Source organism: Chamaea fasciata, unplaced genomic scaffold, assembly GCF_029207755.1.
Source record: "Chamaea fasciata isolate MVZ Bird 193981 ecotype frontalis unplaced genomic scaffold, bChaFas1.0.hap1 SCAF_6, whole genome shotgun sequence".
Lineage (NCBI taxonomy): Eukaryota > Metazoa > Chordata > Aves > Passeriformes > Sylviidae > Chamaea > Chamaea fasciata.
In genome coordinates, this window is record NW_027094091.1 from 53,452,926 (window position 1) to 53,471,665 (window position 18,740).

Below are 18,740 nucleotides of genomic sequence, written 5' to 3' on the forward strand. Positions count from 1 at the left end.
TGTACTGCTGGGCTGCTCCCAAAACTCCACCCATTTCCTTCTAGGACACTCAGTGTATTCCAACAACAGCAACCCAGATCTGCTGACAAGGAACCAACATCAGATGGGCCAAACACTAAAGAGGGACAGAGAACACATGCTGGGGCCAAGAAGAGAGGGACTGCCACAGGTCAGAATCCGTACAAGCACTAACTGAAGCTTGTGTTTGCAGGGGGGAATCAACATGGAAACGCCAGAACAGCCTCACAAGACTGCTCCTGTCTCCTATGTGATGCCAGTTACACTGTTCCCATGTGCCACAGAGACTGATGGCCATGTTGGGGAAAAAAAGGAAACAGCTTTTCCTTTTGAGAGAAAGCTCTTTCCTATCATCATCCATGTCCTGTCTGTCTTGGTTTGAAAAGTCTGCTAAGGAAGGCAGGAGCAAAGCAGCTGGCCCAGCAGGAATGAGCAAAAATTCTGGAGTGGTAGACAAGACATATTGGAAGCTCTGAAGCTGTTTCTGGAACCAGAGAATGTCCTAGCAAGCAGGGGGTGGGGGGCTACTGTGTAGCAAAAGCTGGGAGCAGCAGGGCAGAGAGGGGCAAGCTCAGTATCCTGGACACCAGAGTAGATGGTGATAGGTCCCTCTTTTAGTGAGGTAGGTGTTAATAAGGTCCCAGTTCAGCGGCTGATCTCACAAGCAGAAGCTCACCCCGTGGCAGAAGAAACAGCTCCAGGATGGGCTCTGGCGGCATCAGCAGCGAATTCCACAAGCAGCAGCTCTGACTGTCCTCCTCCGATGCTAAAAGAGAGAGAGCTAGCAGCTGCCCCAGCTCCATCCTTTACCTGCCCAATTTTCGTGGTATTTCTGCCCATCGGAGAGAAACTCCCAGATAAGAGCAATGCAACCAGATGCCCTTCTGCCCTGAGCTTGGCCACTTGTTTTGTTTTTCTTAAGTACCCAGTCGTTAGTGTTTCCTAGCAGGTTATGGGAAAAAAGTCCTATTAGTAAAAAGGAACAAAAGGAAAAAAACCTAACCCCCTGTGCTATTTTGAAGCAAACCAGTGGGAGATCCCATATCAGAACTCCAATTTACTACGAAAATTAAAATTAAATGCAGTAGTACAAAAAAACCACTGACAAACAGAATACAACCTGACACCCTGTTGGTAAGGGTGTTGGTAGCAGTCCGATTAAATCACGGCTGCAGTCCTCCTGGAGTGACAGATGTGGTTCTGTTGAAGCAATGATCCTGTAGAAGGGTGTTGTTTTCCCCTAAAAGTCCAGTGGTGGTGAAGATGGGTCTGGTCTTCTTCTGTGAATCCAGTGGAAAAAGGCTGCTTGTGGTGTTCCAAATGTCAGATTATATCCAGGTAGGAATGCTTGGCTCCTCTCCCTGGGTGGGGCATCTCACAATGGGATGATGTGATTTTATCAGTCATGCAGTGAGACTCAATGGCCCATTAACAGAAGATATCTCCCTGGAGGGAGGAAGAGTTAAAGAAACACTGCCCCACCTGGTTTTAACAGCTGGTAATAGAATACATACATTTGGTTACATCTTGCATTGCAGCCTAAGACACCCCCAACAACCGAGTTTTTCCCCTGACAAATCTTGATAAATGATACGTAGGGAACAGGCCATTTTTTTTTTAAACTGATGAGACTGTAGCATTTTCTGATGCTTAGTTACTGCTGTTTACATGGTATATTGCTAGAATTTCAGATAGTTTCTATGAAATATAAGTACAGGTATGCACTTTCTAGAGTTTATATTTTTGAACTTTGAAAACAAGAAGTAACAAAACCTATTACTGGAGATTGTACATTAAAAAAAACCCAACAAAACACACCCATCTCTCCTCTTTTTGAACTGTTCAAGTTCTTCCCTGTGGCAAAAATAAAGCAAAATTTCAACTGCCTCCTTGTGAAGGAAACTGCTAGAAAAGATTATCAGAGACAAGTGAATTTTAAAATTCTGGTCCTGGAAAGACATGTACCAATGCTGAACTTAGTCCTGTGACTCCCCTCTCCCAATCCTGCACAGGAGGAAGGTTCCTCAGCACTAAAACGTTGTCTTTATCTCCCTCAGATGATTCAACTTCCCACTGACCACAAACAGTCAGAAATTATGTTTGCCCCACCACACCAAGTCAATCCAAGCAACAGCTGTGCATTTTGTTTGATGATTTGTCTGTGCCAACATCAATAATTGTTGACTGGAGAACATTAAATACAAGACTGTGCTTTTTAAAAGGTGTGAAGTGCTGTACAAAATTGTACTTTATGTGATATAAATAAGCTGTTTAGTGTAAGATAACCTCTTTCCATGTCACTAGAACAAAGCTCGCTGCTGTAGGATGGCAGAGTCTGTTTGGATTTCCATTCACGGGGACCGCCTCAGACACCTGTCTGTGTTACATTGTGGTATAAAGAATCATTAAAATGTAAATGCTGGCCATGAAGGAGTTGTGCACAAAATAAGATTGCAGGAGTGAAAGATAGAGGGAAAACTTGTCATTCTAACAAGTTGCATTTGGTTTTATTCTTTTTACTCCTGAGTGAACAGTTGAATAATGGATGTTTCTGTTAATGGCAGTCAAATTAAAGCATTTTTCTTTTAATCATTCTGCTGACACATCGGTTGTTATTTTTGGTGTGTGCAAGTTTCAGAGGGTTAAGGGCTGCCAGCCACCCTCCAGCCTGAGAAGCTGTCTTTGGAGCTGTTTGCAAGTCAGTGATTGACTGCTGCTGCCAAGGTGAGAGCTGGGCAACCAGACCAAAATTGTTACAGGTTGAGTCAAAAAATGTCACACAGATTCCAATACCTGGAGATCTACAGAGTAACCCACAGGTGGTAGAAGGGAAGTAAATGGAGCAGAGTGGGCCTGGTGAAGCATAATTAATTGTGCTGATGGCCGAGCAGGACTTCCTGGGCTCCACCTGTTTCTCCCTCAGGTGTTCACTAAGGTTTTGGTGCCTTTGACTGCCACAGCATGTGGTGTCAGAGGCCCTTTGCTAGGGGTGGAAGACACAGGAATTGGCTCTGAGAGTCCAAACTGAACAGCCCACCCCACACCCCCACTGCATGTCTTGGTGCCCTACATTTAGAAGATTCACAGAAAAATCTCTTGTCTTTGGAGACTGGAGTGGATTGACATCTCCAGCTCTTGGAGAGAGCAGTCAAGTTTTACCAACCTGCATGGTCACTCACAGCATGGAGAGTGGAACACTTGCTGGACCTTGTATGGTCAGCAAGTGTATGATCCTTGTGCTTCCCTCCAGACACCTGCATGCAGGGAACCAGCTCCTAAAATAATGGATATGTACATACATCAAACAATACACAGTTTTGTGAATAACTTGGTGTATAGCAAATATTTGGGTTGGCTGAGTGCAGAAGCCAGTACCAAGGTGGGTGTGGGTGCCTGTCCGAAACAAAAAAAAAAGTTAATAATCCCTTTTCTTCAGACTACATTTGGTGTACAAAAGCAACTTGGGAATGCATTCCCCAGCTAATGACACCTCAGTGACTCCGCTTGGGTCTCTGTTTACATGATTTATGTAAGCAACTTCAAACTGAATTGGGGGTGTCCTTTTAAGCATAAATGGATTCAAAAACATTATGTGTACGCTTTTTATTTTGTATGAAACAAGAAAATATAGCTATTTTGACTGAAGGTGTTTGGTGACAGCTTCTGTTCTGTGTGGGATGCTGCCAAAGATGGCTCAATAAAGTGGCTCATAAAGTCCTCAACAGCCCTGGCCCCTCCTGCCTCCTCCTCAGCTGAACAGGGCTGACACTTGCTACGGGAAAAGAGATGTGTGATGTATAAATATACACACATTATTCATTTATATAGTATATAAAACATAAACACACTTACCTCTGTAGTGTAATACATTATCTACAAAAATGCAACACACTATGTACAAAATATAAACTATATACACTAGATACAACAGTAGCTAGACCTTACACAATAATAAAGGTCACACAGTAATCTGCACACATTACATTGTATGTAAGAGGATTTGTGCATATTCCTGTGTGTACATGTGATCTATCCACCTAAACATAAATAAATATGTGCAATATGTATATCTAACCACATATGCATTTATGGAATGACTGAGGGCTGGTCCCGAGTCCAACTCAAGAGTCCAGCTTCTCTTCCGTGGAGGACTTCCCTTTGTCTGAGACAGGACAGGGGCAGAGGCAGTGCTGGTGCCTGAAGCAGCCTCTCCTTTGCTTCCCAACATGGAAAAGCAGCCACTCCATCAGAATTAAACATCAAATTTATTGCATAATACTGTACTATGTACACACACATCGAAAATAAACATTTGATATAATTGTATATTTGTCTTCAACGCTGCATTAGAAAGAGGCTGGGGGGCTCTCGATGTAGCCCACAGCTTGTCTTAAAAAAAAAACAAAAAAACAAAACCAAAAATAAAAACCCAGAAGCCTAAAACCTTTTGTTATGAGGTGCAAAGTTCAATACTGTAAATTGAACATGGTGCATAAATACTATGTCTTAATAACAAGTCAATGTCAAAACCACCCTAGGCTTAAAATGAGATTTACATCAAGATCTGAAAAATGTCAGGGGAGAAGGGAGAAAAATCATTCAAACTTCACTTAATGGGGCAGTGAGAATGAGGAAAAGAGGGCAAAAGCTCTCCAATCATACAAGACAAGATTTAGGTAGTGATTTTTTTCTACACTTTCAGTCTAATTCACACAGATTGTCCTTCAGGCCCCGTGGCAAAACAGCTGCCAAGTGAGAGGGCTGTTCTCAAACAGCAAAGTCTAAGTAAGCCTAACTGCAAAGATCAAACCAATCTCCAGAAAGGGGGCTATCACTCAGATGGAGATTTTCTACTGCTTTCTTTGACCTGACCTGATGAGACTGGAGAGATTGTACACACCTCCCATACTCACACACTCCTGCACTCGCACATCCACACACAGAGCTTCTCTGGACAAAGGTGGCAGCAGTAAAAGCAGCCACCTCACCTTGTAACAGAATAACAGGGCTGTTGGGATGGAAAAAGAGGGCTGCCCACCCCCCCAGACTGCAGACTTGCCAGGACAGAAACACAACACAAGGGAGGCATTTAGAGAAACCTGCTATTATAAGTAGGGTTTGTCCTTCCACAAGCCTGAACACAAACCCCACTCCAGAGGGTTTCTGAGGCTTTGAGAAGCTTGAAAACAAAGTTCAAGATAAGTGAGGAAAAACAAGACAACCTCTGTAAACCACCATATTTTCCATGAGACATCCTGGTGCAAAAAGACAGAACATCACTAATGCACCACTCTGGGGTCACAAATGACATCCCAGCCCAGTACCATCCACCAAGGAGTGAAGGGCAGAGGAGATATTTCCAATCAAGGCAAGCAAGAACCAGCTTGCATTTAAAAAGGGAGGAAAAAAGGGTGGGGGGAAATCACAGCTTTTCAAAGAGGAGATCGCTATTTCATCCTCAGTTTCCACTATACCCTAAATGTGAGGGATATCAAAATATTTCAACTGAATTAAAAGGAGAGGTAAGAGTGTGTGTGTATGGGGGCAATAAAAGCAAACTACAAGGAATTACCAGGAGGGCAGTGATGTCAAGTTGGAGGGTAAACAACAGAAATGCCCACTGAACTGGTTTTGTTCAGTAGATGAGAAAATTCAAAGCAAGAGCCTCTCCCTGCTGAAGCCCCACAAAATGCTGGCAGCATCAGGCTGAGACTGCATCATCTCTATTATTATTATTATTATTTATATTTACCCCCTCCCTCCCCCACCCCCCCCCCCCAAAAAAAAAGTTCAGATCTATTCCCTTACAAAAATAAAGCCCAAGCCCATGGTTCTTTTGCTCAGCACCCAAGAGTCAGTGCCAGCCCCGCGGAGTCAGGCCAGGCTGAAGCCCTCGTAGTGGTCGATGGCCTGCACGAGGCGAGCGCTGAGGATCTCCTTGCTGCTGTACTTGGGCAGGTCCAGCAGGTTGTAGCAGGTGTGAGCCACGGGCAGGTACTGCTCCCCACTGGGCGTCGACTGGATGATGATGCGCAGGCTGGACATGCCGTAGATGGGAATGCGGTCGCTGCCCGTCAGGAACACTGTGAGGAGCACAAGGAAGGCTGGGCAGGTGGGACGGGTGAGGGACCTCCCACCAGGGCTGCACCCATGGGCAAAGTTCAGCCCCACCTGCCTGGAGGGGCTGAAACCCTGACCAGACTCCATGCAGGGCCTGGCTGGCTCCCAGGGGAGCAGCAGCACAGCAAGGCCAGTGCCTGACACTTTTTTTCTTTCCAGCAGTCACAGAAACTGAGTGACTGAGGTTGAAGGGACCTCTGGAGGTCCTTGGGGCCAACCCCCTGCTCAAGCAGGACCACCTAGCGCCAGCTACCCAGGACAAAAGGAAGCAAACCACAACAGAAGGAAACTCCAGCTCTGAGTAGCAGATATTGTTACTCACGCTGGATCACCCAACTTAATGTAGTGAAGCTCTGCAGCCACTCCCACCCAAATCTTTCAGTTCCAGGAGATGCTGCACCACTGCAAGATACTTACAGAGAAATTTCTTCTTCTTTTCTAAGGGAAATGCATGGAAGGTCTCCCAGAACATTCTCACAGTTGGATGTGTGGCAGTGTAGTCTCCCTTATAGACAGCACTCTATTAAAATCAAAATGCATTTTCAGTTGGCACTAGAAAACAAAGACTAAGCACAACCCAGACCTGATCTTTTCTATATCTGACGTCAGATCAGTGCCTGACAGCTTTGAAAGGGAACACAGGATGGGTGATGGACAATGGCATGGCTCAAAGACCCAGCAAGGGCTCTCCTGGCAATGTGAGGAAGGCAGACATTAGCCTTCTGCTTTTCAACTAATTACAAGTGAGGAGAGCAATTCTGGAGTGCCTGTTCAAAGGCTGAACTCCTGAACAGGATCACATACTCTGCACTGTGAATGACTTGCTGGTCTACAGATTTTGAGAGGATGCAATCCTTTCTGGGTGTCCAGACTCCCCTTTGAACCTTTGTGTAGTTTTTGCCCTTGTGCAATGGAATTTTACTATAGGTGAAGACCCTTTGTCTCCTCCCTTCAGTGATAGATTTCATCCCTAAAAAAAGCAGAGGGAAGTCCTTCTCCCTGTCCTTCCTCATCCTGAAATTCCTCCCTGACCTTTATCTGTAGCAGGCCAGCACAGTGAGAAACTTTTCATGTGAGTGACAGCAAGGTGTACAAGGAGCACAAAAAAACAGAAAATGCATCGTGGCTTATCCCATCTTCTGACACAGACTAATGCCCATCTCATTCAACTGCACAATCCTGGCATTGTGCAAAAAAAAAAAAAAGAACAAGAGGGAAGCGTTACCTCCTCCAGTTCCTCCCAGTTGTAGTTACTGTTTCCAACTATCATGGCCCTGAGCTCTGTGGGCTGGAAAAGTTCCAGGACCTTCCCACCACACACTTTCAGGAAGCCAGTAGAAAAGGCCGTATACCACTCCTGGATGGAGACGTTGAAGATGTAATTTACGTAGGCTTCAACAAATTCTTCCCTAATGCATTGAGAGAAAGAAGGCAAAGGAAAGCACTTTCAATAATATGTCTGAGCAGCAGCACTGCCAAGTTCTCCTGTTTCTGCCTGTAAAGTGTTTTGCAACCACAAGTCTCCATCAGGCTCAACCCACTGCCCTCCTCTCACCAAGTCACTGCAATGTGGACAGGGTGTTCAGCAACAAATGCCACCACTGCTTATTCCCTGGCAGTGGTGGCATGGGAGGTCCCCCAGGTCCTCTACCACCAGTAAAGCTGAGGAGGTCTGAGCTGGAAGAAATATTCCGGTTTTTTGGTAGAGGAGTTCTCACCACATACACTTTGCAAAAGCAGCGAGGGAAAGGTGAGGAAGTAACAGGAAATAAGACTAACAAAAATGAAAACCTGGAGTAAGAAATCATATACCAAAGGGGAAGTTATTTTCCAGTGCATTGGTTTTATTGTCATTTTCCCCACAGTCACCTGAGCATTAGGGAAATTCAAGCTGATTAAGCACTTAACTGTTGCTTAATTCCTCTCCGGCTGTTACGGTCACGAACCCAGCATCAAGAGCATTTTATGAACTCCAAAGGAGAAAGGGAAAATGCAGGCATTTCCTACTCTGCATTTGTCAGTTACAGCAATCTTGTGCATTCCCCAGGTCCCAATGAGCTTTCATGGGAAGGGCAGTGGCACAGACATGCACACAGCAAACTGTTCAGGCCATAGGGTGGCAAATTAGACCCCGGCCTTTAAATGTAGAGGTGGAGGAAGTCATTAAGCACTGTAAGGTAAATTGACAGTCATGTCTAGACTTGGATTTAGAGGTTAGCTTGAGTTCAAAACTCCAGTTAGGATAAAGCAATTGAATTTTGGAATGTTAAGCTGGTGGAACTACATACTAGCCTTTCTCCTTAAGGATTTTCTTCCCTTGTTTCCTATCCTGACTTAATAAACAGTTCTAGTAGTTAACCCTGGTGCTCTTCCCAAATGTTCTCAGCTAAAATCTTTGTTCCTTTGTACTGGATGGCATACAGTAAAAAAAAAGGCAGGTTTTCTTTTGAATGTATATGCCCAACCTAAAAACCTAGAGGGTTCTATCACTGGTATTTTTATCTTTGCTTCATTGTTGCACGGGTAGATTGAACACTCCTCTGTTTTACCTGAAGTCCATCTTCTCTTTGCAGGGAGACAGAATTACCCTGCTTCACCGCCATGTGGGTTTTGCATGGAGACAGCTCTTTAGCTGTTTAATTGCATCATTTTGTGCAGTAGTAAAGTAGGTAAGAAGTAACACAGACAAAGCTTTTGCTATAGCAATGGCTTCAGACACATTCAAAATCCTTTTAAATAATCAGATTAATAGGAAATTACTTCATCTCCAGCCTTGCCAGCAAGGTCTTCAGCAGTCCTAGTACAAGTCCCTAACCATGCTGCTGAGTAGTCACTGGATCACAATGTTTTGCCAGCAGAGAAAGAATGTGAACACTGCTTCAAGTAAAAAAGTCATTTATAGAAATCCAATTACAAGATTATGGGAAGAAAATAGTTCAGCATCTGGACAAAAAAAAAGCGGGGGAATGGTAGCAGTGCTAGTAATAACTCTGTGGTGTTCAGTCAAATGGAAAGGGGTCCAAGTATAGCAGGTCCTTCTGGCTGTGATCAGGGATGGGAGTCCGGCCATGCTCAAGGAAAGTTTCCGGCTCCAGAAACAGGAGTACAAACAAGTTTGCCAGACTCAGTTCTGTTGGTCACATACAGTTCCTCCCTGAGTCATCAGGGGTATTAACCTGGGCCAAAAATCATGTCTCCAATGTCTACTTAAAATGACAAAACTACCAAGGGTCTACAGAGACCTTTTACAGGGAAGATGTCAATCTAAGTGCATGGTACATTTTCCAAACACTGGTGGAAAGATGATGAAAACTTGATTTTTGTTCAAGTGCCACTAGTGCCCAGTAACTTTTGAGCAACTGGTCTTAAAACCTGTTTGCAGCGACTGCTAATTACCCCCACATTTCCCTTCAGCCAGGGTTTCTGTGGCACATGACTTCACCACAAGCACGAGTCCATCCCCACAGGTGCCCCACTTGCCTGTTGTCCTTCTGCACCAGGATTTTATCTCCATCTTCAACCAGGTTCTTCTGCTCTGTCACACCATAGTTTTCCCTGCAGATCTGTACAAAACCAGGAAATTATTTTACCAGAAGTATTTTCCAGGGCACATGCCTACAGGAAAGACAGAGTCCTTTTAGACTCAGACAGCTGAGGACTGACATGTAAAGGGTGGGCCAGAGAAAATGGTACGTGCAAAAACTTCTGTTCTCTGCTCCAAGTACCCTCTGTGCTTCACGACCTTCCATCACCTACATTTGCTGTAGGACTGCTATTAAGTTGAAATGCAAACTCAGACAGGAATAAAAATTATTTTAGGTCAATTTCCTGGGGAAAAAACCCCAAGAGACTGATAACTAAAAACCTGTTTTTAACTAAGTCCACGAGTTTTGGCAACAAAAAGGACTCCCTTTTTTTGCAGAAACTCAGTGTGTTAATTCATCCTCTCTCACTGGAAGTATAAATGACACAGACATTTTCCAGCTTTTGCCAGCCTAGGATGCCACCAGTACAAACTTACGCTCTGTACACTAACTGGCTGCCTGAAAAAAATGCAAAAGGATCAATTTTCAAGCTGCCACAGACAAAAGAGGCCCTTATGCATAAAGAGGAATTTGGAGCAAAGTATCTTTTGTTACTTTGACAGTTTCCCTTTTTTTACAGCCTGCATTACCGTTACTATGGCTTCATTGCCTCATCCCAAATTACAGCTCTGTCCTGCAGGAGACACAATCAGATGCAGGTCTGACTCACTCCAGAGGTAAATTTGATTTAACAGTGTTTATGTGCTCTCATTCATGCAACAAAGAAATAGGCACCACTCTCCTTGCTCAGCAAGGTTCTTCACAGAGTGAAGCATTTTATGGTACGTTGTTCTTACCCCAGGCCAGGCCTTGGACAGAGAGCCAAAAAATGATCCAGATCAAGATGAACCCATCACCCACAACCTGTTAGAGCAGCAGGTCTTTAAACAGTGACAGCAAGGCTATTTTGAAAACCACTCAGCTTAATCTACTTACTAGCTCAGTGTTCAGGACCACATACATACAAAAGAAGAAGGGAGTTGACAGCAAAGAACATTTTAACATTAGCATGGGCTGTGTGCTATAGGCATTTGGAATAAGCCAGAATACACATGAAAATATACATGGGCTTCAACCGTACCACAGTAATCAGAGAGCTGATATATCAAATGTGTCTTACTGTAAAATTCAAACAGAATGTCTCCTCCACATCTTCCCCGGGGTAATCTAAAAGTTGCTGGAGACTCCTAAATAACAAGTAGGGAAAGAAATGAAAAAAGGAATAATCAGAGATTTTTAAAGCCGTACCTCTAACAGGGAAAACAAATTGAGCAGAAGCAAAAAGCATCATGTATCCAGGTAGTAGGATTGCAAGAGAGAGACTCTGAGTCACCTGAAGCAGTAAGAAAGAAATACACCTCAAATAAAGAGATGCTTTCTTAGAAGTAGTATAAATGCCAGCCCACAGAAACTATCAATACAGTCTATGTCTACCTAGTTAATGGATCATCTTTAATGATCCTGGCTTTGGAACAGAATTACACTTCTAGTTCTAAAGTTCTAATTCTCTGTCATCACCACACAAAGGTCTGAGGGAGTGGAGGAAGAGACAGAGGTGGACTGTATCTGTATTCCCATCATATAAGAAATACTCTGCTACCCCCCAAAATCCTGCTGCTGTCTTCCTGGCATTTCACCTCATTATTGATAAATACAGCTGGCACTTTGTGTAGATAAATCAGATGGCAACTCAGAAAGAGAAATAAGACAAGCAGTCATACAGTGGGATCTTAACTTCCCAGTGGCAGGGGGAACCAGTATCCCTATGCAATTAAGTAGAAAATATTCAATACACCACTTGGAAAAAGTAATCCTTTCACTCCACTCAACTCCTTCCTGTCATGGGAGCAGGTCAAAGCTGCTCTTGTTCACGGATGGGAAGACTCACAGTGCTATACACGGCTCCCTGCTTGCTAGTCTGAGCCTGGCTCAAGGGGAAAGGCTGAGGCTGGGATCTGGGACCACACACACAACCACACAGGGCAGGGACAGGCTTCCACTCCTGTTCTCAAAGGGGGGTGTGGGAGGTGTCTTTTGGCTGTGTTGGTACCCAGTTCCTGGCGGTCAGGAGGGTGGGAGCCTAAGCAGATGGATCCAATAGACTGTGGAAGAGAAGTATTACACAGAATTCACCACCAACTTGTTTGCTTTGCTAGGACCACAGTCACCCAAATTAATCAGTCACTCAAAAGGATCAGGAGGTGTTTTATTCATCAGCTTTTACCTAGTTTGGCACTTCCTGTTTTTAGCTGGATCGTTCACCTTCCCAGAAAAGCTGCAAATTTTGATTTTCATACCTTCCTTCTGTAGGGGACAGCTCCTTCAAATCCTCTAGGCAGGGCTTCACATTCAAGAGTTTTTTGTACAGAGCCAAGGGGAAGTGAAGGTCTACCACTGTGAAATTGTAGATTGCAAGACCACATATGATGCCAATCAAGTGAAACCAGTTGTGTTCTACAAAACACTGCAAAACCACACAGAGAAATCCTGATGAGACACACTGTCACTGGTGCAATGCACAGTACCCTTTCCTCCATGCACTAAGAAGCCAGACCCTGTTTTTCCAACTGGGACAAAGTCAGTGAGCTCCCATCAGGTGCCACTTTGTTTATAAACTTCTTGCTGGTTTGTGGCATGGAAATGAAGCTTCAAAAACCATGCTCTATTACTTTTGTAAGCCATGATTTCTGTGGAAACAGCAGCTTTCCACCTTACCTGCCTTTTATTCCTTTTTAAATTCCTCTACGTTTAGACACTAACAGAGTTTCAATGTTTACTGTACTGCAAGAAAATGTGTTAACAATCCCCTCCCTATTACCCATTCTATTTTCTATTAAAAGCTTTTTCATCAGCACAGCTCCACGCAGGCAGACACACCAGCAGAGGTGCTAGCACAGGCCTTCTTTTCTTCACATACTGACTCTCACACTGCTGTGTCAGTCACAGACTGGCTGCCCACGTTTGTTAAATGCTCCAAATACACGACTCACTTTCAGTGCTTACACTGTCCTCACTCCTGGTGCCAAAAGACTTGTTTTATTGCACTGACATTAGAAGTGAATGCTCTGTAAAACTCTTTACAAGTTACAAAAGGTACCGGGACACTTCTTTTCTTGTAACCCCCCCAGCAGGCAGCCACACCTTAAGGGAAGACTGGCAATGTAATTTCCCACCTTGTTACATATGATGGTGGAGAAAAGAACATAAACCACCATCTCCAGCCATCTGACAGGTACTGATTGTGCACTCCACACTCTTCCAAAACCAACAACCTTCCACTACAAGCCATATCTCTTGCTGTTTAAGAGCTTCCTCCCATAAAGCATTAACAACTTTAGATCCTGAAGGCGATAGTGATGCATGACTAAGTGGATTGGCTGCAATTATGTGAACAGCAAGGGAGGCACAGAACTCTAATGCCATTACCACCTAAACCTCTCATTCTGTAAAACAGCACATGACCATCACATTCATGATAGTAAGAGTTCTATTACCTGTCACCTGACCCTTAATACAAGTTCTACTATGCGATAAGAATAAAGAGAGAGAGCCAACTGTTTAACAGGCACAACCATCCCCATATTCTACTAAGGTTAACAGACCTATTTACACTAACTGGAAATAGACTTCACATTTATCATGAGTAGAAAATGAGAGGAAGAACATTTCTTTCCCACAGACTGCCACTAACTTCCTTGTCATTTAAATGCAGCATATTATTTCAACCTGCATGTATAGAGGGCAAGGGCTTACCGTGTCTGAAAACCACAGCAGGTTTGACTCTGGGTAGTAAGTGAACATGCCATAGATAGGGTTGAGTAGTTCTTTTAACAACAGGAGGAAAAATTCCTTTGTCACTCCTCCAGCATCAACAGCCTCCTCACCATCAAAGATGACCTGTAGAAAAAGCAGGTCAGTGACAGGGATGCAGAGCTGAGACTGAGTGAATCAGACCTCTCTCTAATTGAGAGCCATGCAAAGCAATTTGTCCAACATGCCCAAACCCACAGCAACCCACAAGTTTGTTTCAGTGCTCTGCCTGCAGGGACAGAAAGGGAACAGGGGTGGCAAATTAGGTATTTTGAAAACATTTAAATCCTTATGCAAATCATAAATAACCACCTGTCATGCCAAAAATCAAAGCAGCAGCATGACAGCAGCTACTGCAGATTGTGGCAATCTCTCAGAGATAAAACACATCCTATTGTAAACAGCCTGCTCCTGCAGAAGGGCAAAACAGAGACTGCAGAACATCACAAAATGCTTCCTCCCCTGGCCCTTGTCCACTCAACACACCAAGAGAAGAGAGCAAACCCTGTGATTGCCTTCTTTTAAACTATCCACTACCAAAGCACTGCAGGAGTCAGAAAAAAGACTCAGTCCTTGCACTGACTAGACCTCATGTTCCTGTGTGCAACACCTATGGAGAAGTTACTGCACACTGGTGAAATGGTAATGTCAATGGCTGAAAGACTGCAGAAATGTTTGCTAAATGAGAGGGTGCTAAAGATATGGGGGAAACTTACTTTGAGAGGTTTTTTCAAATCAATGTCTGAATGGATGCTCAACTCCCTTAAAGCATCACCAACTAAGTTACTCCTGCGAACGTGAAGTACCAGGAAAGGGCTTCTGGCCAGCAGAGGCTCCAGGGTGAGAAGCATGAAGACATTCTGCAAATTTGCACCATTTATTGCAACCTGTAAATAAAAGAGAAGTGAAAAGCAGCCACAGCTCAGCTTCTTTCTTCCTATCAAAGGAAAACAGTTAACAACTACATGCCTGGTGTTCCTTTCTGCCTTCTTGGTTTCTCCAGAGTTCAAGAACCCATGAGAATACCATGCTCCCTCTGTACTGTGTGTGTGCCTGTATGCCCTGTTCCCCCATTTCCCACACCAACACTTTTAGTCCACTGATCAATTCACCACATTTGAGCAACAGAGATTAAATTCCTGAACTTTTGGGGTTGTTTTTTTTGGTGGTTTTTTTTTTTTTTTTTACATTAGGCAGGTGGGTGGGGAGAAGAGGCTTTATTCTTGCTCTTACTGAGTCAAGAAGCTCAGTGTGAACACACTCAGGTAAGTGTGAGTCCAGGAGGGAAAACAAATGCTACAAATATACCAAGCAAGGAGCCAGCTGACAAACGCATTTGGGAAGGCACCAGGGATCCCACCACATACAATTCAAAGCCCTCATCCACACAGATTTTCTGGAGTTGGACAAGGCACAAAGCCCAGTCTAAGCTTTGGTTGCACTTAGCTTATTTCTCCTCATGTGTTGTCCACAGCAAATGGCAAATTCACATTTAAAAATTCAATTTTAAAGTCAGTAAAACCTGAGACAGAAATCCACCAGAGACCAGGCTTCCTCTGTACCAATACTCAGAGAACTACTGGTTTGTCTGACAACCTAAGTGGTTGTCTTGCTAAAGATCCTGTCTCTCAGGACAACAAAACCTGTACCAGTCTGCTGTTCTGCCAAGGTAAGGTCGATATCTCCTCTCAGCAGTGCACTGCTGACAAACTGGGCAGCTGAAAACATGCAAGAGGCTGACAAAATGAGAGCAGGAGAAGGTGACTGCACCATCTGAGCATAGGCCAAGCCTCTTCTGCCTTGCTGCAGGCTGTGTGCTCAAGCAGCCACAGAAAAGCCAGGAGATGGGTATTGCATGGAACTAGCACCATGGTCACAAGTGACTGTGATGACAGTTTTCCATCCTGAGGGAACCAAGGACCTCAGCAAATTTATTTCACAGAGGATGGGACTAGTCCCAGACCCAGCTGCACTGGATGAGGCGTCAGTGCCCAACGCTTTGCCTGTCTCAGGAGGCACCTGTGTCAGCCATCCTGGCACTGGGACATTTACACTGGCACAGAGGTCAGCTGCCCTTGTCACAGCCTGGCTGTGAGCTGGCTTGGCTGCCACCTACAGGGTGCTGGAGCTGGACACCTGTGCTGCCAGCACACTCCTGTGAAGGGCCCCGGGGCTGTGCCCCTCACTGCAACTGGTGGGTGGGCTGCTGGCAACAGCTGCTGCCTGCAACCACAAACAGCATCAGGAGCTGGTCTACAACACTCGTTATTAGAAGGAACAACCACTCCTGCAGCAGGCAGAGATTTCAAAACAAGTGTCACTTACCTGAACATTCGTCTACTTATCCACTCTTACAGCTTCTCACCTTACCCCTTACCCTTGGATTATCATAAATGCATAACTACTCCTTCCCTATACAGTTTAAATTTCCACCACATGCACATTTGGCAGTTCTGATGTTGCCAGACAAACATTTTGAAGGGGAGGACACCAAGCACTGCCTTTGCAATATCCAGGGCAAAGAAGTTCTCCAGCTACACTGCTCTCCTGTATCATGGAAACAATAAAGTGTTGCACACACCAGCTCCCAGTTAACACCCTTTCCATGCAGGCACCATTGCAAAAGGCAGAGAAAAAAAAAAGTGTGTCAGGAAAATTGGAAGAAAGTACGATTACCTGCATCTGTAATTCTGCATCTGTCTGTAACATCTTGGTCTTAGCTTGAGCATCGAAGATGAAAGGGTAAGAGCAGAGAGTCACAGCATCCTGCAAGAAAGGCAGGCAAGATTTGTTCCTATCCACAGCTTCCAGAGCACTTCTTTAAATAAGAGCCTTGAGAAACAATTTTCTTACCTGCATGATGGATGGCCTTACTTTCTGTGAAAGAAAAAGAGAAGTATGAAAATCTTTTACTCTTTCAATTTTTTGTCTCGTGGGTTTTTTGGATGCATTAGTCCAAAGGTGACCCAAAGGAAATTTTCCTCCTTTGGGACCAACAACCCATTTTTCTTTCTCTTAAAGAAAAACATGGGAACTTCCTTCTCAAGAAACTGCACAAGTCTAATTCAAAACATGAACATCAAACATTACTAAGAGGACTGACTGGCATAGAATCCTGTGTTAGTCTGCCATGGGTGAAACTTGCTCTTATGAAGAGTAACAAAGGCAGAAACCATATGAAACAACAGGAGAGACCATAAGGCCACTACATGGTGATACAAGAACATCCCTGCAATGCAAATGACTTGTAATTAGCCATATTGACACATTTTTAACTATCCCTTACATAAATTTAAGTCAGTACTTTAGTGTTCTGCTCACTACAGGTAAGCACACAGCAGCACTATTTAAATGATGGAAACTAGAGGATGGGGACACAGCACACACAACACTTACAAAGCCCATGAAAGCACACACAGAAGTTATTGCTACAGTCAGGGTTTACTCTTGCAGCATCCCTTGGCAGATGTTTTTTGGTGTTTTTTTACACTTGGGATTCCTTTCCTTGCTATAATTAAATAATCTCACTGGGTTCCCACACAGCATATTCCAGCCCTCAGTTTAGTTATCTCCTTTCTTACACATGGGAAAGTGAGACATAAAAGAGGTGAAGGGTCTTACCCAAGATCACCCAGCAGGTTACTGGAAGAGCCAGGAATAGAACCCACATCTCTTGAAGCTTGGTTCAGTCCCCTAGCCAGAACGCCACACTGCCTCCTCTTACAGAGCAACATTTTAACATCACTGGCTACATTATTCACAATACCTGCCTAAACAGCAGAAGTAAAGGGCAAAAATTATAATTTTAGAATATAGGACTTGGCTCCTGAGGTGTTGATTACATTAAAAGGATCCAGTGACTGAATTAATTCCCTTGTGCAAAGACTGAATGAAATTCACATGGATAATCACAGAGACTGTTGCAAGCTTTGGTTAAATATTGTTAGCTCCAACTCTTTCCACAGCCTTTTTAAATCAATTTGGTAAAGCCACCGAGCACTCAGATCTGAGATATTTAACATATACAAGCTCCTATGCTGAATATATTATGCTCTCATTAAGGATACTGGAAATACAGATCTACAGCCAGAGACACAAACATGGACAGCTATTTCATGACTATACATAAAACCTCTTACCATTCCAGCCTGGTGCAAAAACCACATGAGATAATCTTCCTGAATGTCCACCAAGCTGGAAATCTCAGGAATATAAAACTTATCATACTCCACGTGTTTAACCTTCTGATTCACCTAGCAAAGAGAACAGATGGAAATATTCAACATATTTAAACGTTTTTCAGCATTTTCCAGGTTTGCTCTCATAAATTCAGTTATAGCAGTTTGCAACAAAAGGACCCAGGAAGTTTTGCAAACAATACACAATCTCTTACATTTTGGTACAAACCAAGAAGAATCAAATAAACCTCTTTTTAACTTATTTTAGTTCCCTCTCTTCCTCACCTCGACTACCCAGCAAGGACACAGTGAGAGCAGAGACCGTCAAGGGACACGCGTTTGTGATGCCACAGCACATGGCCCAGCAGCAGCCTTCTTTAGGGTAACTTTATTTCTAGTCTTTGAGACAGGAATAAACAATGCTCAGGAACCCTGGACTTGGGAAAGCCACTAACATCTTTCCCACGTTGTGACTTGACGGACAAGTACACTCAATACACCAGCCGAAGAGAGCAAACCCTGTGCCTATCTTCTTGCAAATTATCCACTACCAAAGCATGGACAGTGACACAGCTCACGACTGGCAAAGGGCAGACAAGACTGAATCATCTTGAGCCAACACAGGCCCAGGCCTTCCTCTCACCTTGTGGAGTTTCTCCAGAAGCCTGAGAGCAGCTGTAATGTAGCTGCTGAACAGGACTGGGATCAGCAGTGTCTTCCTTCCACTGAGGAGGTAAACCACCGCACCTTTATAGAGGTCCACAAGCCTGAGGAAGTATCTTGGGCACACCTGAGACCACCAATTATCTGGAAAGCAGAGGACATCAATATAAACCTTAATCAAAGGCCAGAGCATCCCCTAAATAAGGGGTTACAACTGAAAAAAGGGGAATACACATGAAGACTCTTTCAAAAACCTTTCCTATTCCTGCCCTAGCTGTAGCAACAGGACACTGAGGCAGAATCATCTAAATACCAGAAACTGAAAAGCTCTTCCCTTTCCACTCTCATCCAGCCACACCAGGCATTA

The 18,740-nt window shown here is 44.1% G+C and overlaps 1 protein-coding gene across 3 annotated transcripts in view; it reads right to left on the bottom strand.

Moving 5' to 3' along the window:
* Positions 1–5,812: 5,812 nt before the first annotated feature.
* The window catches only part of LOC136291375 (probable E3 ubiquitin-protein ligase HERC3), a 43,760-nt gene continuing 30,832 nt past the window's right edge, over positions 5,813–18,740 (bottom strand). The window contains exons 14-25 of one of the 3 annotated variants that reach the window (XM_066186395.1): positions 18,354–18,517; positions 17,672–17,785; positions 16,386–16,409; positions 16,209–16,298; positions 14,249–14,419; positions 13,476–13,619; positions 12,020–12,186; positions 10,843–10,909; positions 9,619–9,701; positions 7,364–7,547; positions 6,556–6,658; positions 5,813–6,101 (exon numbers count right to left, since the gene is read on the bottom strand). In XM_066186395.1, the coding sequence (XP_066042492.1) occupies positions 5,893–6,101; positions 6,556–6,658; positions 7,364–7,547; positions 9,619–9,701; positions 10,843–10,909; positions 12,020–12,186; positions 13,476–13,619; positions 14,249–14,419; positions 16,209–16,298; positions 16,386–16,409; positions 17,672–17,785; positions 18,354–18,517 (1,520 nt within the window). In that variant the 3' untranslated portion in view covers positions 5,813–5,892. Of the gene's footprint in view, positions 6,102–6,555; positions 6,659–7,363; positions 7,548–9,618; positions 9,702–10,842; positions 10,910–12,019; positions 12,187–13,475; positions 13,620–14,248; positions 14,420–16,208; positions 16,299–16,385; positions 16,410–17,153; positions 17,303–17,671; positions 17,786–18,353; positions 18,518–18,740 lie in introns of those variants that run through there. The other 2 variants (XM_066186396.1, XM_066186398.1) reach the window with 2 other exon arrangements.